We start from the raw sequence: 14810 nt of genomic DNA on the forward strand, positions 1-14810 counted from the left end.
CAAAATAAGAATGTAAAATATCTTATTAGTAACTATTATATTAATCATATATTGAAATGAAACTCTTTTGGTTATATTGGATTAAGCCCATTGCAATCAAGTGAATTCTGACTCATAGAGACCCCTTAGAACAGAGTAGAACAGCCCTATAGGGTTTCCAAGGCTGTGGTCTTTACAGAAGCAGATGGGTACATTTTAAATACAAGATACTATTTGCAGTTAAATTCACCTGATTTGTTTTACTTTTTAATGTAGCTACTAAGAAATTTTAAGTTACATATGTGGCTTCCATTCTATTTCTATTGGACAGCTTCATATTAGCTTCTTCTTAAAGACTCACATTCAGGGGCCATTATTTACAGACTAAAATGAAAAGTTTTGTTTAGTGGTAACCCTGAGACTGGGAGATAATGAACAGAGTATGTGAATATCTCTGAGGGTTCCTACCCCATTCAAATATGTTTTAAGTTGGTTGAAATAGAATCTGAAGTCACCATTTCCTTTTGGTTTATCAGAGTTAATGCCTATTTATCACTAGTCTTACTCTTAATTTGGAGGGGGGGCCGGGTGTGGGGGACACATACCAGCCTTCTGCTAGGGTTTCTGTTCACTCTTTTCAATCTTTGGTTAGTGCGGAACATTCTGTAGTGTAGACAACTAAAGATTAAATTATTTAAATAGGATTTATAGTTAACAGAAGTCTTTTTTGGCTGTTTATTTTTTCCTCTTCGTCTGTATTTATGTGAAGCATAAAACCCAGAGCCTGATGCACAACTAAAAGATGGGCTTACTTGTTTTCTTTTGTGTGAGAATCTCTTGCTCGCCTTTTGTCGCTAGTATGGGTTCTTGTTTGACTGGCACGGCTTATTGGACTATAACAAGCGTAACTCTGCCTCCTTTGTCGTGGGACAATTCTCCCACAAATCCCGAACAGTGTGCATTCTTCCAACACACTATTGGGTGTGCACTGGGATTGAAAGAATTGCTGAGCCCTGCTACTCCATCTCCTCCCCAATTTCTTTGTGATTTTCCCCCCTTCTTCCCCTCCCCCCCAGTCCCCTCCACCTCGATGAAATGAACACTTTACCAGGCCGGAAACATTTAATCGTCTCCTTTTGAAAAAATTAATTGAAACTTCTCCACTAGTTACCTTTTGTGTTAGTACTTAATGCAATTTTTAAGAAAGAGGGGGAGGGTGGGCTAGACTATTTGAATATTTAATTTTTTAATGTCCCTATTGGCTTAAAAACAAAAGGCATTACAGATTTTTTTTTTTTTAACTCAAAGCAGAGACTATATTATGAACTGTTTACCTATTTTTAAACTTTATGACTTTTGTAATTACACAAAGAATGGGGCAAGGAATGTTTCAAGTTTTTGAAAATGAGAAAAAAATTTCCTTCCAGTACATGTTTAACTCCAAAGGCACTAATATCGTACTACTCATTTTCTAGCTTAAATGTGACCCAAATTCTGTTTTTATTTTCATTCACATCACATACTATACACATTTTGTCACCTTACATAGTACCCTTTCTCTTCATTTTGGCTGACTTATTCCTTCCCTTGAAAAAGTTGCTAAGGAGGTGATAATGGTGGTGTCTGAGGAAGGGAGCAAGCAGCAAGAGCAACTGGGAATAGTTCTTCATTACTGAAAGCTGTGATTTATTTTAGCCTAATTGTAAAGTTACTGCAAATTGCTCAAAAGCTTTTTAAAGATCCCAATGATTAGATTTTTTAAGGGGGGGAGTGCACAGGCAAGAAGGGGGCAGCTAAAAGGGGAAATAACACCTCTAATCCTGCTTCTGGTAAATAGGCTGACAGGCTTTAAAATGAGTTTCCTTTCTATTAGTCAGAATATTATGCTAAGCCTTAAGCATTAGTTTTTTTATGTTGCCATAGCAGCCTTATTCCTGCAGGGTTGTGACCTGTGATGATTACAGTACAAAGCTTATAGGGTCTTGAAACCCCCTTTGAAGATGAAAAGTCTTTGATGGTTTATATTTATGCAAATCTCTTAGATATGATTTACCCAAGTGAGCCTGAATGGAGAGATGATTAAAATTCCCTTTTCCTTTGATATCCATTAATGGCTGAATATTTCTTAAATTTAAAATGGATATGTATGTTTTCATCTTTATTTACAGAAATATCTTTATGATACCTGTGGAGTTTTTTGTTTTTGTTTTATCTTCCCACATCTTATTAGATCTAGATAGACATGCTAGATTTACAATTTAGAGTGTGTGGTGGTAGTGGTGGGGTTTCCTTCTAAAAGGGGGTGGGGGTGAAATCTGTGCAAGAGCTTTTGTATGTTTCCAGATGATAGATTTTGGAATTTGGGCAACCCCACTGGCAGCACAGAGCTAGCTGTGAACTGGTCTCATGGAAAAAATTGGAGAGCTTTGGTCTTCAAAGAATTAAACTTCCTTTTTAAGGTCTTCCTAGGTAAGCTAAAAATTTATTGAGAAAAACCTTCTGAACAAAGGTTTTGTGCTATAATGAATAATACGGATTCCATATAGAAGGCTGCTGAACAGTTAGACTGATGTCAGTGTTGGGCAGGCAACAAAAACAGAATGGCAGGTAGAGCAAGCCTTCATTGTTTTAAGGGCTTATATATATTTGCATTTGCCCAAGTGAGGGCCAGAAGCCTTAAGTAAATACATTTTCAAGGAAAGCACTGAAACTCTGAGAATCTCTCTTTTCAGTTCGAACTCTGAGGCCTCAAATTGCTCCTTTGGGGTGAAAAAAAAAATGATAATGCTTGGGGTTTTGCTATTTAGTTTGGTGGGAACTCTGTTACCTTTTTTCCTTTGTTTTTGTTTGTTTGTTTTAATTCTTTTGTGTGTAGAAAAGAGGCTGGGATATTACTTCCTCAGGTCAAAGACTTAAATACTACCTCTCTGTCTGCATTTCAGTGATTGTACTCCCCCCCACTAATCACCTATGACACTTTCGGTTTTAGTTTTCAGACAAATTTTCATTCCACTTAAAAGGCCGAAAACTTGAACAACCAATGAATTTAATCCCTTTTGTGGAAACTGCAATGGGTTTGCTCAATTTTAAGGTAAGAAAAAATCATAATATGGTTAGTTAGTATTTAATTTATCACCTAAAGAGAACTTTTGTTTTAAATTTTAACAGCTACTTAGAATATTTTTCTTGAAAGATTTACAAGCAAAGTAAATCTTGAGCACCATTTGTGATCTGTAGGATTAGTCCAAAAATCAGGTTGTGAGCATCTCAGAAAACAAAGAAATTGGTTAAATAGAAAAGAAGGGCTTCACAGTCATAAATATTTCAGTGAAATAGTTATGTATTCTTAGTAATAATTTAAATTATATATTCACTGTATAAATACATACTTTAAATTAATACATTTTTAAAACATGGAAATTTATTGTCACCTATGAATTAACTTTGAATTATTCTTTTGTACCAACTGCCCTTTCATTTGGAAATTTACTAGCCTCTTTGTCACATCAGGACATCATCCATAATGTCCAGCAGATAAGATTAATATTTGTAAGTTAATGTACACAAATAATTTGTTGTATATTATTTCATTTTGCCACATTAGAATGTAAAATATTTTCTAATACATATTCAGGAATATTCACTGAGCCAAGTGTTTTCAATCATTGCATGGCTGCATTTAAGTACCTGTCTTAGTAAATTCATAGCTAGCTTCCCTTCCCACCCCCTTTTACCAGAGTGGTCATTTATATTGTTTCCCAAAATACTCTTGTTTCCACCTCAACTGAGGAATCAGTATAGCACCCCCTTCTCAGAGGTTCTAGCCTACCTCTTTTGTTTTTCAGAGTGCAGGCGAAAGCACTAAAAACAAATGGAAAAGATAGTAGATTGATACTGGAGAGTCCATATGAGTAAATGCTGTGTGAGGAAATTTTGACAACTACTGGACCAGGCGCGAAGGCCAGAGAGAGAGCTGTTACAAGCCTTACACCTCACCATCAGTGTGTTTACACAACTAACTCCACATTCTTCCAGTCTGACCTGGCATTCCCTGAATATAATCAAAAGCACATCCTTAAATGCAACCAGATTCATATAGTGATTTAATTTTAACAGCTTTTTTAACCATTTATTACTCCATAATGTACTTAGAAGCCTTTACAACCCTTCTGAAATTAATCAACAGTGTCCTCACCCAGCTCTCATGTCTTCCCCACACACATGAATAGCATGTTGCAGATTCAGTTATATGTATCTGTGACAAAGGCTATTTCATCTTTATTTTTATCTGTAAATGCTGAAGGTACTTGTCATCTTGGATGACTTGTTGCATTTTTATTTTCCCACTGGAGTTGTAGATTTTTGTTATGTATTTAATGCTGATAACATTTGCTAAGAAATCTTGATCCTGATGCGAATAAGCCAATTAGTTCATTCGATTGAAAACATCCTTCCTTCTCTCCTGTGCTTTTTTGTTTATTATTTGATAGTCTCTTGAAGTAAAAGTAAATTTTGGAGGAAAAACAAACATAAACATGTATAATACAATCGAGTGACCTCAAGTTTCTCTAGAAATTCAATGAGTTACTACTGGTGTAATCCATGAAGCAAAGTAAATATATACATTATATATAGAGAAAGACAATATAATAAATACATATGGACAATATTAAATACCTTTCAAAAGAGTAAATTTGAGCTAAATGTCTAGGGCTGCTTCTAGCCAAACTGCGTGAAGAGGCGGAGCCTTGTGTTTCTGAGAAACAGAAGCAGCCTGCTGCTTCTCTCCACTGTGCTGGTTTTTGGGAGACCTGCTTTTTTCTCCTCTGCTCTCTTACAGGCCGTCTGTGAAGAAGCTCTGAAGACTGGGCCTCAAGTGGGTCTTCTTCTAGACGCTGTCGTTTTTGGAGGAGAAGACTTTCGAGCCAGCATAGGTGTCAAAGATATAGTCTCTCTCTTTCTCTGTGTATATTTTTTTATTTGCCCCTCATAAATGAACATACCTCATAAATGATAGTATGTATTTATCAGTATGACAGTGCTTTTTCAGCTGAGTGGACAATGCTCATTGCCACCCAGCTTCTGGAACATTATATGATTACTATGGTTCATTTATAAAAAAATTAAAAGCCTGTTGCAGCCTCAGATGTATTCAGGAATACATGGCATACACTTAGTTCATAATAAATATATGAACAACCGTACCTTTGCTTAAATACTTTATTTTCATATTAGTCTGAGGGCTAAATTTAAGGCAATTTTACATTTGCTTTAATTTACTGTTTTCTATATTAAATAATACATTTAAATGATATCGTTTGAAATACATCTTAATTTTCTCTTAGCATATATTTCAGAATTCTTATTAAAATTCATTAAACTAGTATGCCTGGTGTGGCACTGTAGGATCAGCACTGGACTGCTTACCACTAGGTTGGCGGTTCAAACCCACCAGCTGGTCCTTGGAAACCCTTTACAGGATTGTTAAGAGTCAGACCAGACTCACTGGCCCTTAACAACAGCAAATTAGTATGCTGGTGTTCACTGAGCTTCACCATCAATGGAGCATTATACTTCCACTCTGGGTGTGTGTACAACTAGAAACCAGTGAGGTCAACACCACAGAAAGCATTTCCAGAACCACAGTCTCCATGAACCAAAGACATGAACATTCCCCAAGCAGTTTCATAGCCAGATAGAAACAGTGATCATTTGAATACCACTGTTTCCAGGATTAGTGGGCAATAGAAGGCTACTGACATTTTTTGCCTCTCTGAAGATGAGTGCCTGCCATGTCCCCAAGTCACCCATCCAAACCCTGAAACTGAAGCCTTTGACTCAGAGCTTCAATTATGACAGAGCATTGTAACCTCAGAACAGGCAATTCTGTGCTCAGTGTGAGGAGTTAACTGTTGTGTGGTTCTGTCCATGGATTGGCGCTCTCCAGAATGCCAAGAAGGAATCACTTGTGACCGGTTCTGTCTTCTGAAACCGGGCAGGGAGCCGTTCCTTACATGTACTAAAAGATGCCTGGCAAGATAGATACATATAAGATATAGATTTGCTTGCACCCACCCTCCTCTTCATTTATATCTGGATAATTATTTGAGTAGCAAGTAACTCCCAGGGAGACATATATCTATCTGTACAACTGAGTTGTTTTTATAATAAATGTCTGGGTTTGGTTCCCAAAGTTAATGTTTCCTTTTTCTGTCAACATCTAATTTTCAGGTGCGACAAGTAGTAAAGAAACCCAGGACATTCTTTACGCCCGACAAAAGATTGTTGTTGTAGCGAAGGCCTTTGGCCTACAAGCCATAGACCTCGTGTACATTGACTTCAGAGACAGAGACGGGCTGCTCAGACAGTCAAGAGAAGGAGCTTCCATGGGATTTACTGGTAGGATTCCTTCACAATATCTTAGAAAAGGATCTAGCTTAGCAAAATTTTCTGGAAAAAATGAGGCATTTAAGCAGAAATTAGTATTTCTCATATAATTAGCTATTTTATAGACTTATTCCACTATCTGAATTATGGAAATGCCATCCAGAATAAGAACCTAATAATCAGACAATAAGGTTTTTCTTTGCCTCTGCAAGTCAAAAACACATATCCCTCATTTTGTTTGCTTTTTCCATTAATGACAGATTTGTTTTTTATTCTGTCCTAATAAGTCTTTTGTTACAGTTATTGCAGTAAAGTGTCATTAGAATTTGATTATGATGAGTAAAATGAGTGGGGGCTTATGAGGTAAAAGAAAACTTGCTAAAATATTCAAAATATTCATTTCTTTCTGAAAACAATTTTGGTGAGATCTTCATTGTTGTTTTTTTTTTCACTCATAAGTAGTTTCCTCTCTCCCCTCCCCCCAGGACTTCAAGCCCTTCCTTTCTCTCATACCCACCACTCACGTCCTGGCGACACCTGCGGGTACTGGCAGGCACAAAGACCAACGGGTCTCTTACAATCCAGATAGATAGCTGTTGGTTGGTGTGCCCCATCACTCAAAGCCAGGGGAGGAACTGAAGATTTTGTTTTGTCAACAGAAATCTGCTCTTTTGAAAAACCACAATAGGATTTTATACACAGGTCATATGTGTAGTGTACGGTTGCGCACACACACACACAACCACACAAATATACAATCATGGATAAAACCACTGTAAGCTTTTTTATTGTGTAGTTAAGCTTAAAGTCCTAAAAAGTGTCAATATCAGAAAGGTGCCCTGATAGAATGGGAGAAAAAATAGAACAGAACTTCAAATTCCTTTTTTTTTTTAAAAAAAAAAAAAAGGCAGAGCTACTGAACTGGTTAAGACCAGAGGAATCTCCAAGACTATTGCCCTGAGATATTCTTCAAATCATGAACTAAAACTAACCTCTGAGATGCACCTTGTAGCTAAAAAACACACTAGCTCAATAAATAGTAACAACTGTAAATATTGTGCTCCTGTATAAAACCATTTATCTATATGAGACCAATTGGTCAACAATTAGTTTAAAAAAAAGATGAGAAGGTAAGGGAGCAGGGAAGCTAGATTAATAGGCATAGAACAACCAGAACGGAAATACTAAGAATATTCATGCATTGTAAAGAATGTAAGCAGTATCACTAACAATAGAAATTGTTGGATGGGAACCTAAACTTAACATAAACCTTTACCAAAAACACAGACAAATATCATATTTTTTTTTTAAATGTGCTTAAATGAGAAGGAAAAGAAAGAAGCATCTATGTTATAAAGATGTCTGAAATGTATCCATTTAAGGATTATGAAAGAAGCAGTTCATAAAGTAACCTTGAATTTAAAAGCCATCTTAATGCAACATGGTTTAACCCAAAATACAGTTGAAAGACTTAAGAAGCAATTTTAGTGCTATATTACAATTAAGTACAGCTCTGACATTTGTTATTGGGTTTTTAACATTAAGAGTTAAAATAAATATGATCCCTTACAGAGAAATGTTTTTCAAAGATCTCAACTATTAATAACTGCATCTCCTATATTTACTAGCAATTGAAAAAGAAAAAGTGGTCGCTCTCCCACAACCATGGTGCTGGGGCCTACTACATCAGACTGGTTGAGATGTTGCTCAAAGGGAAAACATGGAGAAAAATGTCATGAAGTTTATCCAATCGATGCCAATGTTGTTAGCCTAAAATGTGTGGCATTGGCTCCCAAACAGCCAGATATTGCTCTGAAATGGAAACCAATTCAATAAACAACAGAAAGCAGTGAATTGATGCTGGCTTCTATCACCATCACTCAGTAACGTGGGCAAGATTCAGCTTCCTCTGGGCTAAATGATTTCTCCAGAACTTATAAGGTAGTTTGAGAGTTTGTCCAACATATAGGACTGAATTAAATTGGTCCCTAATCCAATCGCCGAAGAGTTATTTCAGATCAGGTTTAAATTTGTAGACTGTGCCCAATTGGTCATGAGGAGCTTAGGGGCCTGGCACTATTGTTTCACAACAACAGGGCTTATTAAGTAAAAAAAAGAAGCAGGGAGAATGGGGAGACACAGAGGGCACAGTGTCCATTTTATATTCAAGTGAACTTAAACTAGGCGTCACTTCATAACTGTGTCAAACTTTTTGTTTTGTTTTTTTTGGTGTCCCTGGATGGGCTTAAACATGATGAAATTTTTACAGAGAAGGTCATTTCTTGTTTGGATTATGTTTCTACAAACCAAGAAGATACATTTAGTCAGATAATAAGATATGGAATTATTTGTAGAATTTAAAAAAAAATAAATACTTTATAGTGCGTTTATTAGACCACTTATGATCCTTTTGCCCTAATTATTTGACATTTAATTGTCAGACTTGGGCTTTACACAAGAAGGAAGGGAAAAAGGGGGAAGACAGAAGTCCTATCTGAAATAAGTGATCAAAAGATTTAAAGTCCAGTGAAAGAATAATACTGATAAGCAATACTAAGCCAGTTTATAAAGATTTTCGGTGCTTTTATAAAGTCAATATATTTCATTGAGTTATACTTTCTTAAATGTTTGTCTTGCAGCAAACAGTGGGTTGTATTTTGTTTGCGACACTCATTGTTTTGCAGGGCCAAAATCCCTGTAGATCGATTTAGAATCAGTGTATTAACTATATAAATGGCCATGAATTTTAGGGATATTTTTACAAAAAGAAACTTAAAATAAATCTTGGAATAAAGCTTTAACAGCTAACTTAGTCGTTCCAGTTACTCTAGTTCTACCTGCTGAGAAGAAAGATTATAAATACGAGGGACTACAGGTTTTCTACTTCTTTTTGCAGTCTTTTGTAGAAGACAAAAATAACACCATCACACTGTTACCTAAAAGACTTGACAGGTATTGATTTAAAGTACGATATATCAAGTGGTACTGTAAAAAGGATTTCATGGTCATAAATTTTAATGTCTTCCAATTTTGTACTCTTTCTCAGTAGCTTGTCAATAGCATCTCTTCTGTATAAAATATTTGCATCATTCCCGAATGGTATTTAAGTCTATTATATAGTTTTGGGGGTACATAAGACACAGCAAAAGAGAACTTTATATATAAGATGAATGTCTATAAATTTCTAAAACCTAGCACATCTCTTAAAATTAACCTCATTACCAAAATCTTGGTGCTTGAAAGCTGTTAACAGTGTCACAGTATTGTGAGGAGTGTATGTTTGCCCCGAAATTACAGAGCCTGTACCCAGGAGTTCCCACAAAATCTGGCTTTTTATACATCAGTATAAGTTATGTACATAAATTATAAAATTCAGGACTAACAATGAATAGGAAATGACTACCAGAAATGAATCCTTTATTAATATTATAACAACTATTAGATTATTTAAATATAATCTCAGTTTCTACTATTGAAAAAACCTCTCATGTATCATTACTGATGTTATTTACTCTCAGAAATTATTCCTCAAATCACTTAGAGTATCTTTCTTTTCTTTAATGTTTTATTACTATGCTAGTGGTCAGATAAGTTTATGCCACTGTAAATAAAATATTATATTTATTCATGTAAACACTTTTAAAAGAAATACTAAGAAATCTTGTTTTACAAAAATGTTGTTCCTTTTGTCATTCAACAGAAGAATGGCAATAACAGGGTTTGACTTTGTAAATTTCAAGAATATAATTTGCCTTCACTAAATATTAAAATTTTTACAATTTCAAAGGCAAAGCAAGCTGATGTAACAACAGACATGCCTAGAGTAAATTATCATTAAGTGCACCTTTGTTTTAAATGGCCAAATCCGTCCATAAACTTATCATGTAATAAAATATCATCTCATCATTATTGTAACATTACAGTGTTGCATTTTGTTAATGCCCTGATTAGATTCCACATTTCCCTGAATATTAAATTGTTTTTAACGACTGCATGATTTTACAGAATCCTGAAACTGAATCTTTGTATGTTTTCATTTTAAATGATTAAACTTCAAAAAGAAATAAGTCTTTTTTTAAGCTAGTAGTACAGAAATAAAATTTCTTCTGGGGTGTGTAAATTCCTATGTAAGGGGAAATATATATTCTTCCTTCTTTAAACCAAAAGGAGCGATGTGGATGTTTTTGTATAGAGAAAATGTCTGTGATTTTTATTGTCAAAAATTTTAAACAATGCAATCTAAAGACCATAGTGTTCAAATGTGTGCTCTCTTTTACTGTACCGAACAAAATATTTTCACTGAAATTCAGTTTTGTGTTAGTGGCTATCCATGATTCATTCTCAAAAGGAAGGAAAATTAAACGTATTATCAAAAGGCATTATTTGATATTACTAAAGTTGAAATACTTTGTAATCTGTATGAAAAGCAACAGACCACTTTGAAAAGACATCAGGGGAGGGAGGGTACTCCTACAAAATAAGCCAAAGACAACTGATAAAATTTGAGAGAATTATCGTTTATGTGGGTTTTTTGTATTTCAACTCAAAAGAATCACTAATTTGCAGACATTATCCTTTAGCGTTCCAGCCAAAGCAGTTATTATTCAAAGAGCTGGCCTCGTCAATCCACCTGTAACTGAAAATGAGAGATTATCTGCACTTAGGTGGCATTTCTATAGGGTCGGAAACAATGACTTCCATTGTATTTGTTCTTATGTGGTATTCTAGAAAAGCCTGCCTGATTGCAGTTCTTTAAAAAAAAAAAAAAAAAAGTTCTAAAATAATTAGTTATTTAATAGACAGTCTATGAGGTATTCAGTATCGCATGTTTGAAACATTTTGTTTGAACATCTGTTTGTTGTTTCATGTTTCCAGCGTTATTAATCTTCTTGTAGGTAAGCAGGTGATCCACCCTAACCAAATTGCCACGGTCCAAGAGCAGTTTTCTCCTTCTCCTGAAAAAATTAAGTGGGCTGAAGAACTGGTTAGTGCCTTTCAAGAACATCAACAATTAGGCAAGGTAAATGTTTTGTTAATGCCTTGGATGAAACTGGTGTTTAAAATACTAGTCAGCTGTGGGGAAGAATGAGAAAAAATTACTGTTTGAATAGTGTTTTAAAACTCACTGTATTTTTTGTTTTGTGTGTGTATGTGATTTTTTTTGGGGGGGCGGTGGCGAAGGCAGAATTCATCAGTGAGAAAATTATTTAAAGTACATTTGGCTCGTCCCACTGTACTAACTATTTCACTAACTGTTCTCAAGCCTCTCATTTTATTCATTTCATAAACTATATTGGTGGCTTAGAGAAAAGAGAAAAAGTCTATTAGTTTTGCTCTAAAGTCTTGGATGCAGTATTCATATGAGAATAATTTTAGATCAAAGTGAGAACAAGTTGTAATGAAATAAACACAGTTTGACCAAATGTTTCTTGTGGAGAAAAGAAATAAATTTCAAGTTGTTTTAATTTGGGGGGGGGGGTGTGGAATACAAAAATCTCCTCAGGTTTAGTCGTTTAAGAGTGGGAGGTTGTATATGTGTTTGTACCAATTTCTGGACCTGAGATTTGGATAGAATAGAAAGCAAATTAACAGTGGAGTACGGTTGTTCCTAATTTAGTGCATCATTGAGTCTGGCGTTTCCTGCTCTGTGGGTTTCTGCTATGTAAATATTGCAGTGGTGATGCACAATCTGTCTCCACTTTGTGCCAGTAACACTGAAATTAGGTGTCGCCTGAAGGAAGATTTTATGCTAGCTGCAGCATTGTCAGTTAATTATCTTAAAGGTTATTTGCAATAATACCATTTGCCTCTTTGTAAGTGGAAAGGGGGGAAAGATGCATTTATAAACCTATCCTAGAGCGCCTATCCAAACTCAGCCCTGTTACTTACAGGAGAAGTGAAGTTTTGATGTCTACAGCACAAAATTATATAGAAGGGATAATTTTGAAAGCTTATTAAGATTCTAAGGTTCAAAACAAACAAAAAAGTTGGTTTTCAGTGGTGACATCAATGTGAGAAGTATCACTTGCACCTTTGACTGGAAGTTAAAACACCTGAAAACCTAAGGACTTGCTAAAGTGGGTAACAATATTAAAAGGGTTGTTCCCTCCTTTTTCCTTTAGTTACCTGACTTCAACTTTCAGCATGTACACATGCTTACTCTCACACACATATACACACACAAACACAGACGGATTCATCTTTGCACATAGTACCCAAAGAAAATATGTGCAAATGAAAACTTCCAATTTACACCTATTCTTTTCCTTTCCAACCAACAGTGGCTATCAGAAAAGTATTTTGTTGATATTATCTTTTTTATATATTTCCTTATCTTAACAAAAAAAATCTAGATCCTACATGAATAAAAATAGATGTTTGAAAAAATGTCAAACTATATACACTTTAATTCATATTTGCAAACAACTCTATCCACTCCCCTCTCGATCCTTGTCTATATACATACTCAGTGAATACTTTTGTACCACTGATACCTTATGCCAACTGAGGCTATGCATACGGTAATATTTCCTTCTGAAACTCTGTAATAAACTGAGGCAGGAGCTGGACCATTAAAATGACATACATAGCAGAGTTCCAGTCTGTACCAAACACGGCATCCAGTAGCAGTCTAAAATGGGTTTCTCATGAACAGTCTACACTAACAGGTCAAAGAGGCCACCTGTCATTGTAAGCAGCTATGCAGGGGGTGGGGGGCAAGGTTACCCTAACTTTCAGTACCCATCAAACAAAATCCAAACTAGAATCACTACTTTACTGACAATGAAGTTCTTGCATGTTGAATACAACACTTTACATTGTATTTTGAAAGTGGTATTCCCAGAGAAAATTGTTCCAAAATATTTTTTGATGATGGGAACTTAAATGTTAAATTATGAACTTTATAAAAAAGAAAGAAAGAAAGAAAAGAAACACCTTCTTATTGGGGCGTCCACACTATGTGACACCACAGAAATTAAAGTAGAAGGGTGACTAACTATTAGGTCAATTCTTCCTGGCCCCATTAGTGTAGGTTTGTTTCCTACAGCAAATTCTCTTAGAGCTTTGTCCAGCAAGATTTAAACGATTCAAGTAATGGGGCTTCCAGTGGGGACATACGGTTATTTTATCCAGTTAACATGTTTCTTTCACTTTGCCTGTAAATTGGCTGGTCACAAAAATTGGGTCTGCAGGTAGGTGATTCAGGGTCTTGAGGGGATCTTGGGGTTTAAATAATGTGGGTTCTGTTTGTAAAGATTTAGATTAAATAGGTTGCTCAGTTGTATAAAGTGCTACTTCCAACAAACATCTAATCTGTTGCATTTAAACGTGAATCACTGGTAAAAACAGGAACACTCTGATACTTTGTCCAGAGCACAGGTGACTCTCAAAGATGGAAAACTGATGGTTTATGTCTTAGAGAGACACTCACAAACTTCTAAAAAAAAACTCTTTTCTCATCTGATAAAAATTTCATCCAAATAATGCTTTTAAGTAGAAATGATCCCAAGAGGGCAAAATTATGTATCTTTACTTTTCTCTACTTCTTTCTTCTTCCATCTTAAATTATACCCTGCCCTAAGGACGGAAATATAGCTGAGTTCACACAGGTGATGCTTGGTTATTTGTGTTCTCTAAAGAAATAATAATAATTGTTATATTAATAATAATAGTAATAAAAATAAACATTATGCCTTTTTCTTTCAGTCCCCTCCAAATAACAAGAATCATGGAACTCCTTAGACTGTGAGCAGATAAATTGTTAGGGTTCAATCTTTAGTATATGGAAATGTTATGTTTTAATTAGAAATTCTAAGGAAATAAAGTTTGATGCCTTTAGTTTATTGGTGAGTGAAAAATATTTCACATTGAAAAATAATAATCAGCTCATATGACTATTCACTGTTTGATAGATATTAACACCGGGACTGCTTTGTATCAGGAAACTGAAAGATACATTCAAACTAAAAATATTTGCTTAGCACAACAGTCCCCACTAATAAGACGCAGGTGTACAGACTGGCATTAGGTTCTGTATATCATCTTCTTTTCATTAGCTTTTGTGGTACAAAATTAAACATTCTATATAGCCTATGCTCCTATTTTACTTCATATAAACTAAAATATTTCTAATTTATCTGTCATCAGTTGTGAGAAATTCATCCACAAATTATTAATCACCTGATTCTTTTTTTTCCCATCCTTTAAGAAAATTATACTATGAAATACAACTTGCATGTCATTAACTCTTTTATCTTCAAATTATTTGGTAAAAGTGCACTAGCCATGTAATTTGTTTTAAATTTGTAAAACATTTACTTAAAAGTTAATTCTACATTTATGCTCTCATAATGATCATGGTCATTCTAAAAATATTCGTAAATCTGAGTTCAGAACTGATATCATTTAAAATGTGAATTTTAAGTTATTTTTTATTAACTTAG

The 14810-nt window shown here is 34.9% G+C and overlaps 1 protein-coding gene across 1 annotated transcript in view; it reads left to right on the top strand.

Moving 5' to 3' along the window:
- CLYBL (citrate lyase beta like) overlaps window positions 1-14810 on the top strand; it is a 173247-nt gene that overhangs the window by 136179 nt on the left and 22258 nt on the right. The window contains exons 4-7 of the mRNA XM_006851532.1: window positions 2969-3070; window positions 4820-4913; window positions 6211-6378; window positions 11262-11386. Coding sequence (XP_006851595.1) covers window positions 2969-3070; window positions 4820-4913; window positions 6211-6378; window positions 11262-11386 — 489 coding nt within the window. The remainder of the gene's footprint in view (window positions 1-2968; window positions 3071-4819; window positions 4914-6210; window positions 6379-11261; window positions 11387-14810) is intronic.

This window comes from Chrysochloris asiatica, unplaced genomic scaffold, assembly GCF_000296735.1.
Source record: "Chrysochloris asiatica unplaced genomic scaffold, ChrAsi1.0 scaffold00029, whole genome shotgun sequence".
Classification (NCBI taxonomy): domain Eukaryota; kingdom Metazoa; phylum Chordata; class Mammalia; order Afrosoricida; family Chrysochloridae; genus Chrysochloris; species Chrysochloris asiatica.